The sequence below is a fragment of the Stegostoma tigrinum genome, chromosome 20 (genome assembly GCF_030684315.1).
Source record: "Stegostoma tigrinum isolate sSteTig4 chromosome 20, sSteTig4.hap1, whole genome shotgun sequence".
In the NCBI taxonomy this organism is placed as follows: Eukaryota; Metazoa; Chordata; class Chondrichthyes; order Orectolobiformes; family Stegostomatidae; genus Stegostoma; species Stegostoma tigrinum.
Genome location: NC_081373.1, coordinates 36488345 through 36512936, shown reverse-complemented (window position 1 = coordinate 36512936; position 24592 = coordinate 36488345). Strand labels below are relative to the sequence as shown.

Here is a 24592-nt window from a genome sequence, read left to right as displayed (position 1 = left end):
ACCCGGTTGGCTACGACATTGGCCAGGATTTTGTAGTCCATGTTCAATGGTGAAATGGGACGCCAATTCTTAATTTCTTCCCTCTCCCCCTTCCTCTTGTAAATGAGGGTGATGACGCCCTTCCTCATGGACTTGCACATTTCCCCTGCCCGAAGCGCATTATCGTACACCTCCAGCAGGTCCTGGCCAACCAGGTCCCACAGAGCGGAATACAGCTCGACCGGTAAGCCGTCGCTCCCGGGAGTCTTATTCCTCTCCAAGGACTTGAGGGCTCTGGTCAGCTCGCCCAGGGATATTGGCCGGTCCAGCCACTCCCTCGTGCCGTTGTCTAAGACCTCTGTGACAGATGACAGGAACGACTTGGAGGCCGTGCTGCCCGTGGGCTTTGCGTCGTACAGTCCGGCATAGAAGGATCTGCTGATCCTCAAAATGTCAGGCCGAGACGATGTCACCGAGCCATCGTCCTCCTTCAGCCGGCGAAGCACAGAGCTCTCTTTGTGCACCTTCTGAAAGAAGAAACGCAAGCACGTCTCGTCCTGCTCCACGGAGCAGACCCTGGACCGGAAGATTATCCTGGAGGCCTCCGTGGCGAAGAGAGAAGCTTGCTGGCCCCTCACCTCGCGGAGGTCCTCCGTGACATCGACCCCCATCAACTGCAGAAGGAGCAGGTTCTGCACCCTTTTCTGGAGTTGCGACAGCTTTCCCCGCCTCTTTCTCACCTTCCGAACACCCTTGAGGACAAAGAAACTGTTGATGTTCTCCTTCATCGTCTCCCACCAGTCGCCCGGAGACTCAAAGAGGGGCTTCACGGTTCTCCAACCGGCGTACTCCCTCTTAAGCTCCTCAACGTTCTCTGGGATCAACAGAGTCATGTTGAGCTTCCATGTCCCCTTGCCGGCCTGCTGGTCGTCCTGTAAGTGACAGTCAGCCAGCAGGGGACAGAGGTCAGAGAAGAACACTGGCTCGATGTCGGTGGACCTGACCAAGAATGCCCGTGACACAAACAGAAAGTCTATCCTTGAGCGGATAGACCCGTCTGGCCGCGACCAGGTGTATCTCTGCTGCGCTCCGTCTGCAGCGGTGCTGAGGACATCGAGCAGATTGGCGTCCTTCACCGTGCCCATCAGGAATCTGGATGTGACATCCAGTTGACTCCCCCCACCCGCTGTCCCCACGCCGGATCTTCCATCTGCATCGATGATGCAGTTGATGTCTCCGCCTAGGATGACCGGCCTAGATGTAGCCAGCAGGGGTGGAAGCCGCTGCAGGACAGCCAACCGCTCACTCCGTACCGCTGGGGCGTACACGTTGATCAGCCTCAGGGGAGCGTTCCTGTAGGTGACATCAGCCACTAGGAGGCGCCCCCCCCACCACCTCCTGAACTTGAGAGATGGTGAAGATGCGCCCCCGCAGCAGAATAGCCAGGCCCGAGGAGCGACAGTCGTTACCCCCGACCAGATCAAAGGCCCACAGGTCCAGGCGCTGGACCATTTTCCGTACCTGCTGAGGTGCGGTATCCTGCACCCCTGCAGAAACAGGAGGTCCGCCTTGATGGTGGTCAGGTAGGCCAACGTGGACACACATCTTGCGGTGGACTTGACGCTGCGCACATTATACTTGCAACTCGTACCCCCATTGTGGGCAGTGACCGCAGTACTCTCCCCAGGTCCAAGGTTCAGCCCCTCCATTTGTCCCTTCATGCCCAATGCCCGGGCTAACTGCTGGACGCTCTCCGGGCTCAGGAAACCGTCCGTGCTGCCTTCCGGGTGACATCCCCCCGTCGGGGGTATGGAGGCAGGAGAGTGCGGCTCTGGGTCAGGCTGGAGACACGCTGTTTCCTCCTGCCCGCCTGAAAGTTCTGGGGGGCCCTCCAGAGCCCCAGCGGCGCGTGGCTGGGTGTCGAAGGGAGCCTCAGGATGCCTCCCATCACCTGGAAGCGGGATGCTGCTTTCCTTCTCCCTTGAGATCTTTAGCTTCTGCTTTGGGCGGGCCTCCTCCGAATCTCCCTCGTCAGAGGAGCTCTTATAGCCCCCCTGTAGCTGCCTCTTCCCGCCTAATGGTTGCGGCACTGGGGCCCACCGGCGCGCCTTCCTCCTCGCTTTCCGGACCGTCATCCACTCCCCTGGGTCACCTGTCGCCTCCTCCATCGACTCCGGGTTGTCGGGGGGGAGCGGAGCCTGCAGTGGCGCTTTGCTGGCCTCGGGTCCATCCTGCGGGGCTGGGCCCTCCTGAACGACCTGGCCCTCCTGCACATTAGTGGGGTCCTTGCAGGGCCCTGGTACCTTCCTCTCCTCCGGGGGGGCTTGCCCCGCATTGCCCCTGCCGGTGACCTGGGCGTAGGTGTTCCCCCGCTGTGGGCATGCCGTATAGAGGTGGCCCGCTTCCCCGCAAAGGTTGCAGCTTTTGTCTTTTGGGCAATCCTTTGCAAGGTGTCCCTCCTCCCTGCAGTTCCTGCAGATGGTGGCTTTGCAGTCGGCCGCCATGTGACCTGTCCTACCACAATCATGGCAGACTTTAGGTTGCCCTGCGAGGGTCAGGTAGCCCTTGCTCCCGCCGATCGCGAAGCTGGACTGTGGGTGTATGATGTTCCCATCTGCGCCCGTCCTCAGCGTCATCCTGACCTGCCTCTTATTGGTCCAGGTCCCGAAGGGGTCCATGATGTTGGTTAGGTCCCCTTCCACCTTCACGTACCTTCCAAGGAAGGTCAGGACATCAACTGCTGGCACATGCGGGTTGTACATGTGTACAGTCACCATACGGCTCCTCTGCGCTGGCATCACGAACAGTGGGACAGTGGTCAGTACAGAGAGGGGGCGCTCACCTCCTTTCTCCTTGAAAACCTCCAGGAAACGCTCGCAAAGCTTGGCATTCCTGAAGGTCACATCGTAAAAACCTCCTCCAGGGAAAGCCTGCAGGCAGTAAATGTCCGCAGCAGCGAACCCACAACAGTCCAACAGGACCCGCTTCACGAAGAAGGTGCAGTCCACAGGTGCACCTTCATCCACCTTCTTCACGGAAACACGGATGGTGTTCCGGACCCCCTGACCTGGGGCACGAGCACTTGCCGCAGCCATCGTTGCAGGTTGGCTGCTCCCCTGAACCAGCGTTAGGCCGAAGCCAGCATTAAGATCCACCAGTTGCAAGGGTGCACAGCCAACCCGACGTCTTCCTTCCACCTCCAACACAGTCACGCTCTCCTCCTCTCGGCCCACAAAAGAGTGGGTCTTTATTTTGTTCCGGATGTAAGCTGGTTCACTGAGCTGGAAGGTTCGTTCCCAGGCGTTTTGTCACCATTCTAGGTAAAATCAACAGTGAGCCTCCGATGAAGCACTGGTGTTATGTCCAGCTTTCTATTTATCTGTTTAGGTTTCCTTGGGTTGGTGATGCCATTTCCTGTTCTTTTTCTCAGAGGGTGGTAGATGGGCTCCATCAACAAACGCATTGATTTGGAGCCCATCTACCACCCTCTGAGAAAAAAGAACAGGAAATGACATCACCAACACAGGAAATGACATCACCATCCCAGGGAAACCTAAACAGATAAATAGAAAGCGAGACATAACACCAGTGCTTCACTGGAGGCTCACTGATGATGTTCCCTAGAATGGTGGCGAAATGTCTGAAAACGCAGCTCAGCGAGCAAACTTACATCCAGAACCTCAACGTGAGCTAGAAATCTTCTCAAAACTCGCTAGTTTTGGTAAAATTTTTAGCTTATAAAACTTACTCAGTCCTCTGGTTAGCACCAATCTTTGCCACATCATAAGTTTTTTTTTCAATATGATATGCTGCTTAACTTCCTTGGTTAACAATAGTTTATTTATACCTTTCCAAGAATCCCTGTTTCTCAATGGGATATACCTTTGTTATGAATCATGAACTATTTCCCCAAACATTTGTCTATGTTTAGTACAGTGACTTCTGACCCAAGTTTCTCACTCTCAACCTGAACACAAAATTCTACCATGTTATGATCACTGTTTTCCAGAGTTGACTGAAGTACCAGAGTAACGTGGCCATGTTGACTCTCATGTCAAGGGCATTTTTGGCCCCCCAATACTAAAAGAAAGGTTCAAAACAAAATAAAGCAAAAATGCAGTTATTTCAAAAGGCCCAAGAATTTGAATGAAGAATCCTAGCAGGGTAATTGCAAACAGATTTCTATGTACATTAGAGTCCCGAGTTTTATCAGGGCTTCAAATGCTGCATGGTCCAGTACCACGATATTCCTCAATTTCTACAGGGAACGTGAAATCACGACAGTGGGAATTTCAGAGATAGAGAGTGGCTTCTTCTGGAATAATACAGGAGGTTTACTGCAATCTAGCATAGAGACGTGGGTTCTATTCGAGATATGGTGTGATTCTAGTGGAGCGACAAAGTGAACATGATGACCATATCCATCAGACATAAAGATAATGCCCATTTCCTGTTCTACTGTCAAAATAAATTGTCCTTACACATTTTCTTTGTATGCCTTAATATCACTCTTCCTTAAATTTTCAATAACAGCTCTTTTGCTTGATAATAATCTCCTGTGGGAGGTGAAAACAGAAAAAAGACTCTATTTTTGCTAATGTAGTGAAGAAAAATTTTGAACAAATGCCTGTGATTCCCAAGTGCCATTGTGTAAATGTTTAAGAGATTACTGCATATGAACATCAATTCAGCAACTGAACACGTGATATATTTTAGCAGAAATTACAGTTTGTATTAAAAGTGAAACACAGTGCCCAGTACTGTAAACAGAAAAGCAAACAGTCCTTGAGCACAGGGGCACGCATTCCCTTTGCTAATCGAAAAATGCGTGAAGATAACGTTTTTGCTCTGGATGGGAAATTTCGCTGCTGCAGAACAGGTAAGTAGAGACAAGAAAATTGAATCGTTCACTATCAGCAGTATTCCAGATCTCTACCTTTCACCAGATTCCCTCCATGTGTGTTGCAAGTGATGTTTTTTACTCCATTGGCTCTCATCTTGAGATTAAGCAATGTTTTCAATATTACTATGAATGGTGAATCTACTTAACCAGATGGGCACACATGCTGTGATGTATTCCTCTGCATGAACTTGCTGCACATTCTGATTGCCCATAGAGTGTGATCTGAACTAAAATGACCTTTTCATTAGTGTACAACAGCTATTTTTCCCCCTTTTTCTTCCTAACACTTCACCGGTTTTAATGCAGTCATTATGCTATCTTCCTCCATTGCTTCTCCTATGTTAACCTCCTTACATGGCACCATTCCTACCACAGTCAGCACTGTAAACAATTTATTGCTCCATCTCTACACCGCTGTTCCTGGATTCTGCCAAGAGTCCCGAAGAAAAGCTGCACCTGAGGGCCTCTTTTCAAATAGGTAGGCATACTATTGCTATCTGACTTTGAGAACTCATGCTGTAGGGGATAGTTAAATTCAGTGGTTGTCAGATTTTTGAGCTACAGTTAAAAGCATCACAGAGTCCACCAGCAAATCCAATGAATCAACATTACAAAAACAGATCACCGGGACACTAATACAGTTTTCAAAAACGTAAATAATTTAATCAGAAGCACTGGAAACATTCAGATTAGTTCTGATGAAGGGATACTCCTGAAATAGTCTGCTTGCTTTCACCATTCTATGACTATGTGTTTGATAATGGGGCAGGGGGAGGATCATTAAATTCAGTACATGACTTTCGCAATACCTTGGTGCTCAACCATGACCCGTCTCCGATTTTACCGTGAGTAGGAAAGACATCAGGTAACCTTTGGGCCTACTGAGGAACGTTTGTGCCTCATGCTGCCTCTGTTGCTATGAAAAGGCCTATGCTCTCTGATGCAGGGTCTAGGCCCGAAACGTCAGCTTTTGTGCTCCTGAGATGCTGCTTGGCCTGCTGTGTTCATCCAGCTACACACTTTGTTATCTTATGCCTGAGCTTGGCAGCTTTCAATGAGAGGACAGATATTGAGCAAGAAACTGAGACATGGAGAACCTCTTCATGAATTAAAGCTGCACTGAGCCCTTCCATTGCCTTCCAGCAACGCTATCCTCCCCTCCCCGCCATCCTAGATCTCTTACCCCACCTCAATGGGACTTAGCAGGCTGGTTTTGCCGACACACTACACTCGCCTTCAAATCCATCTCCATCACCTCTTCAGTTGAGGCTGCATGTAATCTCAAATCTGGCAGTGCTGCTGAGACTATAGAGTTGGCAGGTTTCTATGGTGGCACTTCCATATTATAGGAGCCAGCAAGTTTGACCTTGAGAAGTGAATGCTGCTTCTAGTGTAAGACGTCTGCGGCACATTTGGCTTTTTGATGGGTGGACTCATTTCACTTGGGTGGACAGGTGTTTGTGTGGGGTATGTAGTCTGTAAAATCCAGCCTATTGATAATTTTCTCTTGTTCACAAATGTTACCTGACCTTTGTGTTTCTGATAATTCATGCTACTTTTTCAGAAATACTCAAGACTTTTTTTTATAACAACTTAATCAGATTTTCACTGGAATCTAGCAATGCAATTAAATTAATTTTATTTCACAGTGCAGCATTCCTCACAGCACAGTGCACAATGCATGACAGGAACAGTGAGCTGGGTTAATGTTGTATAAAATACCTGCACAAACAGACGATGTACCTAGAGGAACGTGTCAAAGTATGACTTCCCAACAATACCCATTATCAGACAAACTGTTGAAATATGCATGTCAGAAAGCGTTTCCTGTTTCCTATTTGCCATTTGTTTAAGTTAGGCTCTCACAATCCGACAGCATTTTTTTAAACTCAATTTGAGCAATAAGCACTTTCAAGCTCCAACTTGAAATTGCAAACTAAACATCTTCAAAGGGCTTCCCATTTGTGACTATAAATATATTATAAACCATAAAACCTAGCTGCCTGATTAACTACCGACACAAAGGACTGAATGTTGGTTCAGCAGGTAGTGTTCTCTATTTCAGTGTGTCAAGAGTACAGGTAGAATTTTATTGGCGCAGGGGATGAGATTGAAGACAAGGGCTGGTTGGAAAGAGTTAAATAACTCTTTGAAATAGAAGTCTGATGTGCTCTTGCTACTGATAAGTTTTTAAGAGAGGTAGTTGGGTAATGGGCACAAAAGCTTGCTTGGTGACTCCTGGCAGACAATTAAGCCTGTTATAGAAGCTAACTGAAACAGTATTTTGAGGAGGTTTCTAAATGTCGCAAAAAGTGCTGGTAGTGACATGAGATCTATTCTCTTCTAAGTGACACCACAAAGCGTTATTGAACACAACAATACATAGAAGATGGTAAGAGAAGGCATGTTTTATGCAGCCTTGTAGAGCCAGGCACCAATTCAACCTGTTCTGATGTCTCTATGACATAGCTCCTTTTGCAAATGCTCAGTAGCTATATTTAGAGTAAGATATAATTCTTTTTTACTCTAAATCCCCCAAGCTCTTTTGCAGTATCCTTTCTTTTTTTTACCATTAGCATATAATTGTTAGCTTTTAACCATTTTACTTTTCTCTTGTCCTATCAAAGTCTTTTTTATTTGAGTAACTGATCCCCAACAGCATTCTCTTAAAGGACATACAGGATGTGGAGCTTTCTTGTCATTTCCTTCAAGGGCCAACATTTTGATGGAGTGGATTGACTGCTTCTGACCACATCTGATCTTTGGACTGTAACACTGAGAAGACTTGAATCTAGTTGCAGTGAAGGCGAATCAAGGAGAAACTGACTTAAACGAGAAGACTCCAGGACTCGAATGATCACAGCCTCTAGAATGAATTGAAGTTACATTTCCTCTTCTATTTGCTTTGCACTCTGATCTGGGATGAGTGTGACACAGGACATACTGATAGCAATTTCCAACTTTAATGCTGAACCTTATCGGATGCACTCCGTTTTGTCAGTAAAATTGCTACTTTTGTGGTGACACGCAAGCTTTTGCTGCATAGATTCGATAAACAGCACCAATAGTTGCAATAGGTGATAATAAAATGTGAGGCTGGATGAACACAGCAGGCCCAGCAGCATCTCAGGAGCACCTGAGATGCTGCTGGGCCTGCTGTGTTTATCCAGCCTCACATTTTATTATCTTGGATTCTCCAGCATCTGCAGTTCCCATTATCACTGTTGCAATAGGTGGCAGCTTTGTGGCAATTGAAAGCACAGATCCTCAGAGCTGAGGTTTAGTTACAAGTCTCAGGATCTCTCAATAAATTTTCAGATGGCAGCAAATCAAACTTTCAGCCTCAGTGAACTCCTCACTGCACATCTCACAGCAGTCACTCAAAACTAATATGGTCAGTGTCACTCCTTCCCCAGAGTGTCACAGAGAGTGAGAAAAGGTTCTGGAAGACCGCTAATGCCAGCCTCATTCCACCCCATGAAGTCACATCAGCTTCAATGTAGTCAGGCTGAGCTGACCCACAATATTAGGAAGGCTGCAGCATGATGCCAAATCCATCTGGTGTTGTCGTCCTCAGTGCCTGAGAGACAACTTTAGTCCTCCAGTCTTCTCTTAATGGGCAGTTGGATGGCAGTGCATAGACAATATCCCAAAGGCAATTCAGGGGTGGAAAGAGTTAGTTATACATTGAATAAGTGTATTTTTTGAATATTAACTGAAGTGACATGGCATCATATGGTTAAAGAGAGAGGTAATTAATTTATTATGAAGCATGACACCTTGATCTCAATTTGAATATATAGCACAGAAGGTTTTGAGTACAAGTGGAAGGAAGTTTGCTCCAATTGCCCAGAGATTCAGTGAGACCTAACCTGGAGTAATAAGTGTTTTTTTTGGCTTTGATAATTAAAGAAGTGGATACAAATACTGGAGGTGGCACAAAGAACATTCATTTGATTTATCCCTGGATCAAGAGAGTTGCCCTATGTTGAAATGTTAAGGTCATGTTCTTTAGAGGTCAGAAGAATGACAAGGAAGCTGATTGATACATGCACGATTCTGAACAGGCTTAATAGGATAACCACAGAAAGCCTTATTCTTCCCTTAGTTGTAGAATTTATATCACAGGGGCAGAGTTTCAGGAATAATGACTGATCATTAAAGACTAAGATGAGGAGAAATTTCTTCACACATAGGGTTCTGTGAATTTTTGAAATCCTTTACCTCAGCAGATTGTGGATGCTGTATCGTTGAAAATACTTAAAGCTGGGATTATCAGTATCTCAGGGCATCAAACAATATGATGAGTGGAGAAGAAAGTGGAGCTGAAGTGGAATATCAGCTATGCTGTGGGTGGCGTGGTGGCTCAGCAGTTAGCAGTGCTGCTTCACAGCACCCAGGGGCCCAGGTTTAATCCCAGCCTTGAGTGACTGCATGTGTGGAGTTCTCCCTGTGTCTGCATGGGTTTCCTCTCAGAGTCCAAAGATGTGTAGGTTAGGTGGATAGCCAATGGAACTGCAGGGTTGGGGAGAGGGGGTGAGTCTGGGTGAGATGCTCTTCAGAGACTCAGTGTGGATCGATGATCTATGATCAAATTCATTCAAAGGCCAGCTACTCCTGCTCCTATTGCCTTTGATGTTATGATGTTGCAGGAGATAGTTCTCTCAGTTGGTTCCCAAGCATCCAAGGTCTTTGCAAAGACTCCTTATGTGGGAGCTTGGCCATCATTTGAATGTTTTAAAATACCCTCTTCCTCTAGTTACGATGCGCAGGAAGAGTTCAAAAAGGGACCTGTTGTCTGCTCAGTGAAATCACCTCAAAACAATCTACTCATTTACAGTATAGTATCTCAAGTTGCATTTAAAATCAAAATAAGGTGAGTATGGATGGTATCGGATTAGTACGGTTTCCAGTGACTTTACCCTTGTATTCAGTTGAATTTGGCTATCTTACACATAACAATTTACATGACATTGGCAACTTGCTGATCCCTGAAATGAAATCACAGGTCATCTTGAGATGGAAGTGCATTGAGAATTGCTTATTTCTATTGTCGTGATTGGGCAGAACCAAGCATGGCCTATTTCAAAAGGCAATCAGAAGATTATTTTGGGGGAATGGGGTGGTCAAATACCAAGGAAATTGAAATTTACTCTTTGTTCAATTTTCTAAGACACTGTGCGTAGAATTTTAACCTCCCCTTGGAGCAGATTGGCAGATAAGCATGAAGTTGGGTGTGATTCTATAGGCCTCACCCAACCCTTTGATGATGTTTATGGAGAAAGGAACTAAGTTTGAAACCTGAAAAATCCCAAACCTCCAGCTGTTCGTCGGAAAGGGGGACATTCTTCCTTTGGCAGCCCCCTGAGGTCAGAGACCTTTCCTCCCAAGCCAGGTGTACCCTCTGTTTCTGGCTGGTGCCACATCATTTTGCCCCCATTCCCTGAAACCCCCACTCCCTGCAGAAGCTTGTTCTAACCCAGCCTGGTCATCAAACCTAACTTATCTTCTTATTCAGCTCCAGTAGTAATCTTCATTGGTGAGGGGATTCAGTCAGGTTGTAGTCACTACTCTCAGTGGTGCTACTGGAAGCAATGAGCAACTAGCCATTAGATTGACCAGTTTCAAAAGAAGAAAATGCCATTTCAATTGGTGCTGGGTGGGAGGTACATGAAGGAAGTCTTGACTGAGCCGCTTAATTACCTCCCACAGCCACTTACTGGAGGTTAACATCAACTTGTTGTCTGGGTCGAGGGAGGTGGGGATGAGAGAACCTCCACTTATAAAATATCCCCATACCAAAAGTAAAATACTGTGGAAGCTAATAGAAATCTCAAATACAGAGAAAAAGAACAGGTGCACTCATCAAATCAGGCAGCATAAGTGAAGGGAAAACAGAGTTAACATTTATTTTTGATGACCTTTCATCCTATATCTTTTGCTGTCACCTTTCAAGCAAGAGAATTCATGCAGAATATATAAGCCTTTGCTTACATGAGTTATTCAGTCTGACCCACTGCCAGCAATCTTTAGAACTCATATACACTGAAAGGTTTTATCTTCTTTATTCCTCTGAAAATAGTGCAGTCAGTCAGTCATGATCAAAGCAACAACTGCACTGATTTCGCTCGTATTAATCACAATATCACAAAGAGCCCACAGAAAGATAAATATTCATTGACTAGAATCCAGTTGGTTGAGCCCTTCAGTGACTGCGGCATGTTGATTTGAAACATGTCACTTGGCTGTTTTCATACCTATTGTTCAGTATTATTGGCATAAAACACATAAATGTCTGACGGTGTACATTAACAAAGCCTTTGTAAACAATACCTGATTGTACAGTGAATGACAGGGAACAATTTGCAAAGCAACCTTCTTCCAATACTGTCACTTCACTGGAACTGGAACAAAATCAATGACTTTTCCTTTGATGTAGAGTTAAAAGACAGCCATTTAAAAGCTATTTGAAACAAAATAAACCAGCACAAATTTTATAGCTGGAGACAATATGCAACCTACATGTGATGGACTACATTAATGTACAAGATTTGATATTCAGCATGTCAATATTTACTTGACTGATACAAGCTTTGGGTCTGGCTTTCAGATTCTCTTCAGGTTCAGTAATTGGCATAGTTGGTACATTTGCAGTATAATTTCTAGATTACACAATGTCTAACATGCAATATCAAAACCTAGGGATTTTAAAACTTCCTTTAATTAATGAAGATAAACAAGATGGATTTTAATGCATATATGAACTCTGACTCATTTGAGTCTATGGTAGTCCCTACCATGTGCCACTAAGATGTGTACAGAAATGAATGTGGAATGAGTTAACTGGCTCTTGGTCGTCTCTGAAGTAGACGATGAGTTAAGACATTCCATCAACTGGCTGTTCCAGCATTCAGGTAGTTGTTTAATAATTATAGCCACATTTAAAGTCAACTTAACATGAATAATTCCTAAATCTGTGATGCAAGATATAAAACCAAATATCTTGAAACATGCATATACTATATGCATGAATATCACATAAGGTTACATTTTAGCTCATTCACAAAACATTTACTGAGCTCTTTGCAGAGTTTAATTTGGTCTACTGCTCCTCTCTCTTATCTTTTTATCCATGTGTTTGTTTTTCATCATGACATATAAAGATATCTCATACTCCCATCTTTGAGGCACATTATACCTGTCTTATTACAATCAAAATTTGCTGTCATATATCTTGTAATTATTGGCATGAGTTGTTAATATGAGCACATTCTGACTGGAATCCTTTTTCTTTGCTAAGTGTCAGTTATGCTGGGCTTTTTTGATGTATTTTTGTTTTTATGAGGCCTGGCAGAATTTCTCACCATGTCTTACCAAACTTGTCTCATTAACTACCTACCCCACACCTACAGAATCCCTCTTGTCTGATTCTAGCCCCATTTTACCACATGCCATCCCACATGGGGAGATGATGGCCTAGTGGTATTATCACTGGATTGTTAATCCAGTGAGCCAGATAATGTCCTGGGGACCCGGGTTCAAATCCTGCCTTGGCAAATGGTGGGATTTGAATTCAATAAAATATCTGGAATTAAGAATCTGATGATGATGATGTTCATAGATTGTTGGGGTAAAACCCACCTGGTTCACTAATGTCCTTTAGAGAAGGAAACTGCCATCATTACCTGGTCTGGCCTACAGGTGATTCCAGGCCCACAGCAATGTGGCTGACTTGGAACTGCCCTCTGGGCAATTAGGGATAGGCAATAAATGCTGCCTAGCCAGCGATGCCCACATCCCATTTAATAAATAAAAAAAAATTCCAGGAATTACTTGGTATTTAATGGTCATCTACTGAAAGACCATCATCCCTGGTGCCAATATTATATTTATTTGGCCTCTGTGCACATGGACAAGCACTGGCATTCTGAAGCTTCCATTCCAGTTTGATAGATTCCAAAGTAGCTAATAATGACACAGGCTCTGCAACATGTTTGATAGCTGAAAGTTGAGAGATTGGGCAAATGAGGTAGCTGTCACTCTCTCTGATGTTTTGATTGTGCCTCTGCATACCCCCAAAGATGTCTCTTGGCGCATTCAATGTCTTTTCAAATAATATTACTCCATTTTGATTGGTCACAATTCAAGGATTCCCATGAGTCAAGGGGCAATGTTTGGTCCCTTCTGAGACATTTTGAGGACACGCATACAGATTTCTGCTGTCCTTTGTGAATATCTTACTATCATTGAGTTCCAAATTGTATAATTGTTTCAGGAGTCTGGTGTCAGGTAAACAACAATATATGTTGTCAAGCAGGGATGGTTTTGAGTGTTTGATATTGCATGCATGAGTTAATACACAGTGCTCTGGGTACAATACTTTTCTCATACTTCTGTCTAAGTGTGCCCTAAAAAACACCATTGAAGGTATGAACAATACACAACAGCATATCTAATCTTTGACCCCCTTAAGTGAACAGTTGGTATATAAGAAAATGTTTCATTGATGTTTCTGCAGCTCTTTGGTTGTGAGCCAGCAGCTTAGAGCTTCAATTTACACACACATTCACTGATCTGTCCTACCTAGTAAGTATTAATTGCCCTAGAGAATAGGTGGCAGTATTCACTATGAAAGGCTTGATAAGTTTACAAACACTCAAGCATCATTTCACCCGACTTGATATTGTTTGAAATTTGCATTGTAAACAAAGCACTTTGAAATGGCCTCCATTTAGATGAGACAAGGTCATGCTGATGGATGTGGAAGGGTCATACTGATGGAGTTTCAGGAGCATTCCTTATCTTTGATAGAAGATAGAGCAGAATAGTGTCATTTTAGTGTGGTATTTTATATTAAGAACATAGAAACAGGAGTAGACCATTCAGCCCCTCTCACCTGTTCTGCCATTCAATGAGATCGTGGTTGATCTTTAGCCTAACTCAATATATCTGCCTTTGAGCTATAACTGCTAATGCCTTCACTTACCTACAATTTATCTCAGATTTAAAATTAAAATTGAATCCAGCATCAACTGCCATTTGTGGAAGAGAGTACCAAACATCTACTACCATTTGTGTGTAGAAGTGCTTCCTAACATCTCACCTGAACAGACTGGCCCTAATTCTTAGCAGACTGTGCTCGAAGTTCTGTCATGGAATTTCTTTGAATGAAAATCGAAAACACAAACTACAAACCTGAAAACACAATAGACACATCTTTTCCCTAAGATGATTTCAGGCAACCAAATCCAGTAATTATTTGAAACAACGTGGTTTCCTAGAAATGTTTTGTTTTAAAAGATCCATTAAACTTGTAAAACAAAACAATCCAGCAAGTCAAATCCTTCAATTTAAGTTCCACAATCATTAAATGCGAAGCATCGTCACTAACTACCCCCTTGAAAAAAAACTGAAATTGAGGTTGCTTTGATAGTAGTAGTGTACATTATATATGATCTGTTGGAAGCACTCGGTTTCATAAACTGAATTATACCTCATTTCATATTTGTAATGAAGTTGTCAGTTCTTTGTACCAATACAGCCTTAAAACAAAACACCTTGATTATAGAACCATATTACCTCAACAAAATAAATTTCCCTTCTGGCAGACATTGTTTAGAAGTATCAGGAAAATAAATTGTCAGCTTTGCATCTCCACAACTGAATGAATAATCCAACCTGACCCTGAACTTGTTTCCATGATTTGGATATGGATACACTCTGCTTCACTTGTAGCCCATGAGTTGTTTATCACTTTGAAGTGTGAATACATTATTCTCTGCATTAAGAACATTTATTGTTGTTTTAGGTTCTGCCCAGGCAATCTAACAATACTCAGTCAAAAAGTCAAGCAGGATAACTTGTAACTTGCAGAAAAAAATTACAAGAATGTTGGTGGGGTTGGAGAGTTTGAGCTATAGAGAGGGGCTGAATAGGTTTGGGGCTGTTTTTCCTGGGGCATGAGAGTCTCAGGGTTGACCTTATGAAGTTTATAAAATTATGAGAAGTTTGGATCGGGTGAATGGCCAAGGTCGTTTCTCCAGGGTAGGGGAATCCAAAACTACAGGGCATAGTGTTAAGGTGAGAGGAGAAAGATAGAGAAAGATAGTTTGCAACTAGGAACCACAACCTCTCTCTTGGGCACCAAATAAAAATCAAGAAGTGAATGCTGGCATTTTGCCCATTTCTACAGAAATTTGGTAGAAGTGTGACATGTTTTGGTGTGCTAAGACTCTGATATGATGGATAGCAAGGTCACTGGTGACTGGAGGTGCATGTACCCACCATATTGGTATACACAATAAAAGGATGTGCATTGTAAGTGCCTGAAACAGGTCTCAAACCCTTTTGTGTATGCAGATAAAGGGTTTACCACTTGTTTGAGGCACCATCAACAATGTTAGGTTCCATTGAAGCACCTGATTCTAGTGTTGGCTGCGTTCAGGAAAACCATGTCTACATGCAATTTCAAAGGAGAATCTTTAGGCCAACAGCAAAGAGGTAAAGTTGTTCAAAAAATCTTATCTGAATTCAGCGCTGGGGAGAACTGGGTACAACTTATAACCCTTTTACTGTGACCTTGATTTGGCCCAGTTATCTTGATCTCTTCTAATTGCAACCTCAAACTTCTCCAACACAAGCACTTGCCTCTTTTTGCCCTCGTCATCCATTCCCTTTAAGGACTGTATAGGGTTACTGCTGAAATGCAGTGATATGATATTCAAGGTTTCTCTTCTTGATCTTTGAATGGATCCCCATTAGCAGTCTGCAAATTACTGACTGGATGATAATGAGACCTAACAGCCGACAAGAGCTGCACCTCAGGCCTGTCTGTTGAACCTCAAGGGTTCCTGTGTTCCCTCAGGATGCCCATTGTTTTGGGTGCAAATGAATTTATTTTGGCGGCATAAAATGATGGCAGCTGCTGAATTTGTCCAAACAACACACATTAATGCTGCTGATACTTACATGTTGCCAGTTCTATTTTCCGCTTATGAGGAGGATCTTGAATAATTTTGTTAATATCACCTCGACCTTCAAGTTCCACAGGTTTTTCCCACACTGACAGTTGTATTGAGGGGTTGAAAAAGAAAACACGGTCATCTCCAGTCCAGACTACACACCTGTGCATATAAGAAATTGTATTAATAAATAATAGAAAGAAGTGTTACCAAAGAGATCCACTTTTGATTTTACTAAATGATTCCAGTAAGGTAAATAATTTATAGAAATTTAAAGCGCAATTGAGTATAATGCATTTTTAGTTCTTTTTGAAAATATTGTTCAATTGAATCAGTTTAAGTCACAGCTTATGAAAGCAATGAGTCTGGCATTGTTGACAGAATAACACAAGATTAAATCATAGAACAATACAATTTAAGAATCCAAAGGAAATTTGCATTTAGCAAAACAGGACTTAGCCCTGCTTACAATTTATTTCAACTTAATAATGCTTGTTATTTGTTCTGACAATGCTGTAGTATTTAACATGCATAATCTATATGCATAAATTGAGCTGCAAATGACTTTAGAAGTTGTCACAATTGAAAAGAATATATGTAACAGAAGCCTGCTCACTTTATAGCTTGTATTCTTTTCATCTGCTCACTCTAAAGAAAACACAAATCTCTCTTTTGATCTTTTTACATCACAACCAAATTGAAAATACAAACATAAAACTGGCTTATCAGTCTTTGCACTCCTAGTCAGGAATATGTAACAGCCTCAATTTTAACCTCAGCTGCTCAAAGTGAATGGGGCAGGTCTGGCTTGGCCCCCAAGATTTTCCTTCTATTGGAATCTGCATGGAGCAGTTCAGTAGTAGGAAAGTTTGCTTGTGGAATGGATCCATGGGTAGGTGATGGGAAAGAATTGGGGGGGGGGGGTGGTGTCAGAAGAGCAGGGCCCAGAATAGACCAGTAATAGAAAAGATAAATATTCAAAAATCATCATCAAAAACAAAACCAATTCGATTTTCTTTTCTCTCTGCAGTGTCCTCTTTAAGAATGTCTGGTTACACACTCAATACTTCTCACAACTGGATGCTCCAAGGTATCGACCTGATAACTGAACTAAGGAAGCTTAAGAGATACAGAGAGAAGGACAGTGATAATGGGAACTGCAGATGCAGACCCTCCGATGAAGTGTCTAGGCCCGAAACGTCAGCTTTTGTGCTCCTGAGATGCTGCTTGGCCTGCTGTGTTCATCCAGCTCCACACTTTGTTATCAGAGAGAAGGACAGACACTGAGGGGAAAACAGAGAGACAGACACAGAGGCAATAATGGTTGTACATGAAATAACCTCCATCCTTGAAGTTACGAAAGCATAGGTATTGATTCCAGCAACAATGAAGGAGGTATAAGAAGCAATCAATAAGTCAGAGATAGAAGAGTGCACTGGTGATCTGTTATACAAAAGTTATGAAGAATGTAGCTGTGTTCAGTGTCAAATTGAATGCCAAGTTTCATCAAATTAAGCCAGAGCAGAAATCAAGGGTTTAATGATCTGCTGAGAAGCAAAATCTCATAGGGTAGATAGAAACAAAAGTAGGCCATTCAACCCATGCCCACCATTCGATCCAACTGTAACTAATTGAACATTTCATTTCCTTTAACCCATCCCTATAACCATTTATGTTGCTGCTAGGAACAGGAGGCAGCATTCAGCCCATTGGGCCTACTCTGCTTTCATGATGATTATGGTGGATTGAACATTGAGGATAGGAATACTTGTCTTTTTGTCAACATTAATATGAAGATTTGCCTCACCAATAAAATGATGCATAACGTTGAAGGCACAGTGTCAAGAGTGAAGTTAATACCAGTGGCAGAGGGGTAGGCTTGGACTGGATGATTGTAAATGTGGAAGTAAAATCTATGCATTTAAGTGTTCACTGACAAAGGCATAAATTACTGTCCATTCCTAATTCTCCTTGAGAAGATGATGGTTTAACTTCTGCAGTGTATGTGATGCAAGTACTCAAACAGTCCTGATAGGTGTGGAGATCTAGAAATTTGGTCCCACTATCAATCAGTCTCCAAGCCTGGATGTGGTGTGATGGGGTACAGATCTTGGAGGTTACTGTCGAAGAGTTGCAAGTTGTTGCAGTGCACCTTGTTAGTTGATGCATCCTGTGACCACAGGGACTAGCTGGTGCAGAGATAAATCTTTAAGGATTAGGATGGGTGCACTAATCAAGTGGGCTGTTAAACATTGTATGGCGGTAAGCTTCTTGAATGTGGTTGGAACAGCTGTAAACCAGGCAAGGACAAATGGTGGGCAGAAGACCACAGGAAATATGCCAACTCAACGACAGCTATGATTGATTCTTCAACTCAATCAAGACCATTTATAATCCAAGAGCCCAAGGACCCAATCCACCGAGGGCCAGAATGGGATACGACTCAAAGACAAAGGGCCAGTGAGCATTTTTTGGAAGAAACACTTTAAGGATCTCTTCAACCCATTCCTAGTTTTTGATGCCAGTGCACTTGACTAGAGCATGCTTCTTGCCCCATCTTAGCACAAACCAGCCCAACATGAAACTGAAAAGGCCATTTGATAGATGAGAACCAACAAGGCCACCATTTCAAATAGAATTCCTGGCAAAATACTATAACATGGTGAAAAAGCATTCTTGGCTTGCCTCATCTGGAGGGAGAACATCATGCTAAAGGATAACTAAAATGTTGTTAACTATGACCATCCTCAAGGAAGGATGATTGCGGTTCCTAGAGAGGAGTATGCTGTTGTCCACTACAAGAAGATCATTGCAACAATCCTCCTCAGTTACTTCCTCCACACTGCTGAAGAGTCCATCCCAGAGTCACAATGCAGAACCCGGGCATCAAGAGGCATAGTTAACATGATTTTCACAAGATTACAAACTCAAGCAAAAGTACCGAGAGCAGCAATACCTCTAAATATCCTTCTTTGACCTTACAACGACCTTTGCCTGCCAACCAGAAGGCACAGTGGAGTGCTCTCCTCAAATTTACTCGTCCCCAATAATTTATCATGATCTTTTGCGCGATATGTAATCTGTAATCTACACCTCAAGACATGAGCAAGCTAGGTTCAAATAACAAATGAATTAAAAAAATTGCTGATGCTGGAGATCTGAAACAAAAACAGAAAATGCTGGAAAAACTTAGCAGGTCTGGCAGCATCAGAGAAGAGAAGACAGAGCTAATGTTTCAAGTCCAGCGATCCTTTTTCAAACAAGTAATGGCACCGGCTCTCTTCTCCACCTCCTTTGCCGCAACACTCCTCCCCGTTTTAGGGAAGATTCCCACTGGGGTGGAGGTTCTCCACAAAATGCGTGGGAAAATATTCAATCTATGTGACCTCCAGTGCAGAACCAAGACCACCCAAACCTCTTTTGTTCAGCAGCAATTTACAGATGGTGTTCCCATATGAGTAAATTCAGAAGATAAGCACCAGACTAACACTGAGTGCATTTTTGGAGGCAAAAGAGAAAATGATTTAAAAGCCCTTCACCAACCTGCTCCCACTGCTCAGCAGCGCCCTGCCTCTCCCCCAACAAGGTCCACAATTAGCCACTAAACAATGTGAACGAATTCCCATACTTTGGGAATCGTCTTTCAGTGAGTGCTGACGTCAGTGATTAAAAGTAACATCACCTCTAGTGTGCCAGTGAAACCTATGGCTGTCTGAGGATCAGGGCCATCTGATTAAGAAGGCCTCAAAACTGCATGGCATGCATGTTACTTGTCCCTTCGCAGTCATCCATGGATTGAGACTCAAATGGCGCCGTTTTAAAGCGTTTTTGCAAAAGAAGCAAATATGAGGTCAGAATCTGTAAGTGTGGGAGTTTCAAATGAGGCATTGGATGGTCATTTCAAACAAAATACTGTGCAGGGTTGCAGGAAAAAGACAGGAACTTGGCTGACAGAAAATATTCAGAGGTCTGGTGCAGTCACATAGTTTACTTGGCCTCCTGCTGCACCATAATAATTGTATAATTCACTGCAATTGGTGTGAATTGAACATAAGTTGTCTTGGTAATGGCACAAGTAATGATGTGTTATTGTGGTGTGGGAGTAGTAAGCAAAGCGACAACAGGTGATTTTCTGTTGAGAGAAAGTGGATGAAAAGGAGGTAACGGTTTTAGAAAATGGAGTACCGAAGCCTGGGAGATGCAAAACACAGAGGGAGGCACTGCAATAGGATGTCCAGAGAATAGGAACTCTGTGTCCAGGTACAGTGCTTCCAAATCCCCTTCATAGTAGACATTCCCATTAAACTTATAGGCTTAAAAACTCCCCAGGTTTCCACACAATCTATTTACATGCATCCAAACTAGCCCACCTCTCCCACCCAACACCTGCATACGATGTGACTAAGACCCAAGTGTGGTCATTCACTTCACCACCAACTGCACCCTCTTCTCCCGAAGCCAAGCTGCTCTTAATCATGGATGAACACCTCTTCTGCACGATCACTTTCCTGGCCACGCTTTACCACATCCCATGCTTGCAAATAGCATTATATTCTTTCACAATTGTCATCACCCTCGTTCTCAACCTCGGTGACTAACTTTCAGAGTCTCATTCTCATAGCAACGGTTGCCTGTGCTCCACTTACTCCCCATAGTTTCTGTCAATGGAAACATCTGTACTGACCGTGATCCATCCTTTTGAGGGACCCAATTTGACACCACAGGTAGGAAGTACCCAACCCTTGACAAGTGATTCGATGTCTCTCTGATTGCATTAGTTCTACCTTCAGGATCGGTCACTAGGGAGGCACAGGACTGATCACAACACACAACATGGACTTGGCTAAGGACTGCTCTCCGAAGTCTTTGAGGCACAGCATCTTGCTTGCTGCACATGAAATGTGTTTGCCATGTATGCTTTTATCTTCTATTAAAATGAAGTGGGAATGACCTCCTTATTCTTTCGGGTCAAATATTTCCAGTTAATAAAATAATGATTTCAATTGAATGTTCTATGTTCAATGAAAGCACTATTCTTGTGACAAGACACTCCTTGAAAGAAGACTTAAAAGATGGACTTCTTAATGAACTTTTGCATAGACAACTGCCATTCTGGTTGACAGGCATATCATAATGCAGTCATTTTCAATCAGCAATGAAACCGAATAATATTTTCCGCAGCATGAAGATTGTTATTTTCTAATAGAATAGATATCTTCAACTATCTTAATGGAAAACTTACCTACCATCTGCAAAACGCTTATATGTTCTACTAAGACAGAAAACATGTGTAAAATGCTGCATCAACGTCACTTCAATATTTCCACTGCTTTGTACTCTTTCATTTTTCGTTTTAAATTAAGATAATTGATTTAATCCGATTACTGCTCTGAAGTTTACTGTGACAAATCTGTATTGAAAAGATTTCCTCTCTGTGCCAGGTGTAAAGTACAAATGAATATAACAGGAAAGTTTAATAGGATTCTGTCTATTGTATTTTAAAATGCCCATATACCTGCTTTGAAGGTATAAAAAAAGGATAATGGATCCATGTCAAATATTTAACAGTTCTCTCTTTACTGTTTCTCATATATCAAGGAACATAAAATGACCTCTCTTACCATGAGAATTTTACTTTGAATCTTTTTCCAAAGGTACATGTAGCAAATATACTAAGTTATGAATAACAGGCAGTTATCAAATGACACATAGAAATGGTAATTGGCCATTCAGCCCATCAGGCCTACTCCACCATTCAATGAGATCATGGCTGATCCGATAATCCACAACTCCATTTTCCTGCCTTTTCCTTGTGATCCTTGATACCCTTTATGTTAGAAATCTGACTGCCTTAGTCTTGAACATAATTAATGACCAAATCTTAACAGCCTCTGCAGTAAGAAGTTCCATTGATTCACTACCCTTTGAGAAAAAAAGATGCTCCCCATCTCTGACTTAAATGGGTGACCCCTTTCTTTAAGAATGTGCCCTCTTGTCCTAGACTCTCCCACAAGGGGAAAGAACCTATTGGCATCTACCCTGCCAAATCCTCTAAGAATCAAATGTGTTTCAATAAGGTCACCTTCCATTCTTCTAAACTCCAATGAGTACAAGCCCAACCAACTCAATGTTTCTTCATAAAAATAAAACCTCCCTCTATACCCAGGACCAAACTAGAAAACCTTCTCCAGATGGCCTTCAAAGTTTCTTTCTTTGGATAAGGGGACCAAATCTTGTTCATGGGTAATTTGGTTAGAGAAAGATCCCCATACTTTACACTCCATTCCTTTCGAAACAAAGGTCATCATGTCATTTGCGTCCCTATTACTGCTGAATTTGCACACTAGCTTTTTGCATTTCATTTACTAGAACCTCCAAATCCCTTTGTGATATTACTTTCTGTAGTCTTTCACCATTTAAATAATATTTTTTATATCAAAATGCATAATGTCACTTTTCTTATATTGTATTGCATCTGCAAAGATTTTGCTCACTCACTTAACTTATTTGTACACCTCAATAGATGTTTTGTGGTATCCTCACTGCTTGCATTGCCGCCTATATTTTGTGTCTTTCGCAAACTTGGTGATAGTACATTCAATTCTCATCCAAATATAGATTAACAAAAGAAAAGGCAGACCCATGTATCTGTAATGGGTTTTTCATATAAATTCCTAACTGGCAACATGAGTGATAGCTAAAAACAGAAATGGTGCTTTAATGGAGAAAAAGCTGCTTGGTCATGAGTACAAGCACTTTCAGATAAGAAGAATTTTTAAAAAAAGCAGACCATTGGAGTCCATATTGGTGGTGGGCTATATCCCCCACTTTCAGTTAATTGAATTTTTCTTGTTGTGCTTTTGGTTGCACTTCAGCCCTACACTCCTGATTGTTGGGCATCCAATGCAGAGGGGTGTGGGCAGTTTGAAGGATCACCTCGTGGGTCTGCTCCTGGGCCTGGTCAGGCCGACTATAAACAGGTCCAGGCAATGGGTCATGGAGGGGGGTCATATCTACTTCCTTTCTGTCCTTCTTCCTTGGTTATCTTTGTGTCTGGGTGCCCTTGGAGAGGCAGCATGTGGTCTCCATCAATGCTCTTGATGTCTTTAGAGAGAGGTGAGCACCACGGGGGGATACAGTGCTTTATTTCCTCCTCCAACTCCGTTATGATTTAGTTCTTTCCTTCTCTCTTTACGTCCTCCTCACTTTTGATGGCTTGCATTGCTCATAATTGACTTTGCTTGCAGATATTAAATTGGCTATGTGGGTGATTTACTGGTAGCAGTTAATAGTTTAAAAAAAACAGGAAGAATTCACACTGGCAATGGGGCAGTCGTTCGTTGTGCGTGATAGCACTTTTGGGTATAAAAAGAAAGAAAAAGAAAATGCAAAGAAAAATAAAGCACACCCAGCCTCCCTTTTGCTGGTTTGCATTGCCTATAATGGGCTTTGCATGTAAACATCCGATTGGCTACACAACTGAATGATCAGTGGCAGTAAATGCTTAAAAACAAACAAAAGAGTCGCGTTGCTTTTCTGATGGGAAAATCCATTCAGTGGTTTGTAACAGCACTTCTGAATGTGAGGAAAAAAAATCAAGTAGGCCCAGGGATAAGTCTGCAGAGTTGTCTGTCCCAGGCTTAGATGAGCTTATGTATTCCATAAGTAGTGGCTTTATTTTGCTGTTCAACAATAAATGGTGTTCCTTTCCAGCTAGGCTTCCTGAGTTATTACAGAATGCCAATAGAGTCCTTGACTGTGAACAATGATGTTCACATTAGTTGTTCACTGAACAGAATCTATTTATTCAACTCTTCAGCTATTTCCTTATTCTTCATTATTATTTACTCAGCCTTACTCTCTAAGGGGCCTATGTTCACTGTTGCCTCTCTTTCTCTTTTTATATATTTAAAGGAGTTTTTGATTTAATAAGGATGCTCCTCAGTAACAGGAATTCTCTCTTTATTGCACCCCATCATTTCATTTGTTTGAAGAAAAAATGTTTAACAGTCTTTCGCTTTTGGAGTAGAACACCACTGTACGTTCTTCAGAGCAGCCTGCCCTTCAATCTCTCATGTCGCGTCAGTAATGACTACAGATTTCCAACACTTGTATTTTGCTTTGCTGCTCACTATGTGGGAGTTAAATACTTTGGACATTTGTTTATATTTAATCCATCAAGGTCCAAACTTGCAGAGCATGTGCAAAAAAATTACTTACGGGTAAAACAGAGGAGTTAGGTACTTAAATTGAACAACAGGATACAAAAAATAAAATCAATGACAAATAAATTATTGAGGACTCAAAAACTTCATTTTAAACAGAGTTAATGCCAGGGCCTGTTCTGCACTGTATTGTTCTACGTTCTATGCTTCATATTTGGCAATTCTAGTAGCTGTCCTTGAGATCTCTGGCTTAAATGCTTAGTGCTCAAAAAATTGTCAAAATTAATTAGTGTCATATTTTAATGAGTATTTACTTGTAAATCTAGAAATATCACCAACATCCAATAATATTCATGCTTTAAGGTCATTACATTTTAAAGTAATTGAAGTATCTACATAGTGAATTTTAAAGTTATATCAGCATGGCTGGAAATTTCCCTTCCTCGGATGATAGAATAAAGGTGAATAATGTAACTAAGTAGGATAAAATGAAAAATAAATCAGACTCTCGATATCCAGAAAAAACACATCCAAAATTCCCCTCGAACTGTAAATGGCAAGTTTAGAACCTTGCCCTTCACTAG

General features: G+C 42.5%; 1 protein-coding gene across 2 annotated transcripts in view; it reads right to left on the bottom strand.

Annotated features, from left to right (window-relative positions):
- Window positions 1–24592, bottom strand: part of tcerg1l (transcription elongation regulator 1 like) — a 624439-nt gene that overhangs the window by 163591 nt on the left and 436256 nt on the right. For both annotated transcript variants that reach the window (XM_059653101.1, XM_059653102.1), the window contains exon 9: window positions 15851–16005. In XM_059653101.1, coding sequence (XP_059509084.1) covers window positions 15851–16005 — 155 coding nt within the window. The remainder of the gene's footprint in view (window positions 1–15850; window positions 16006–24592) is intronic.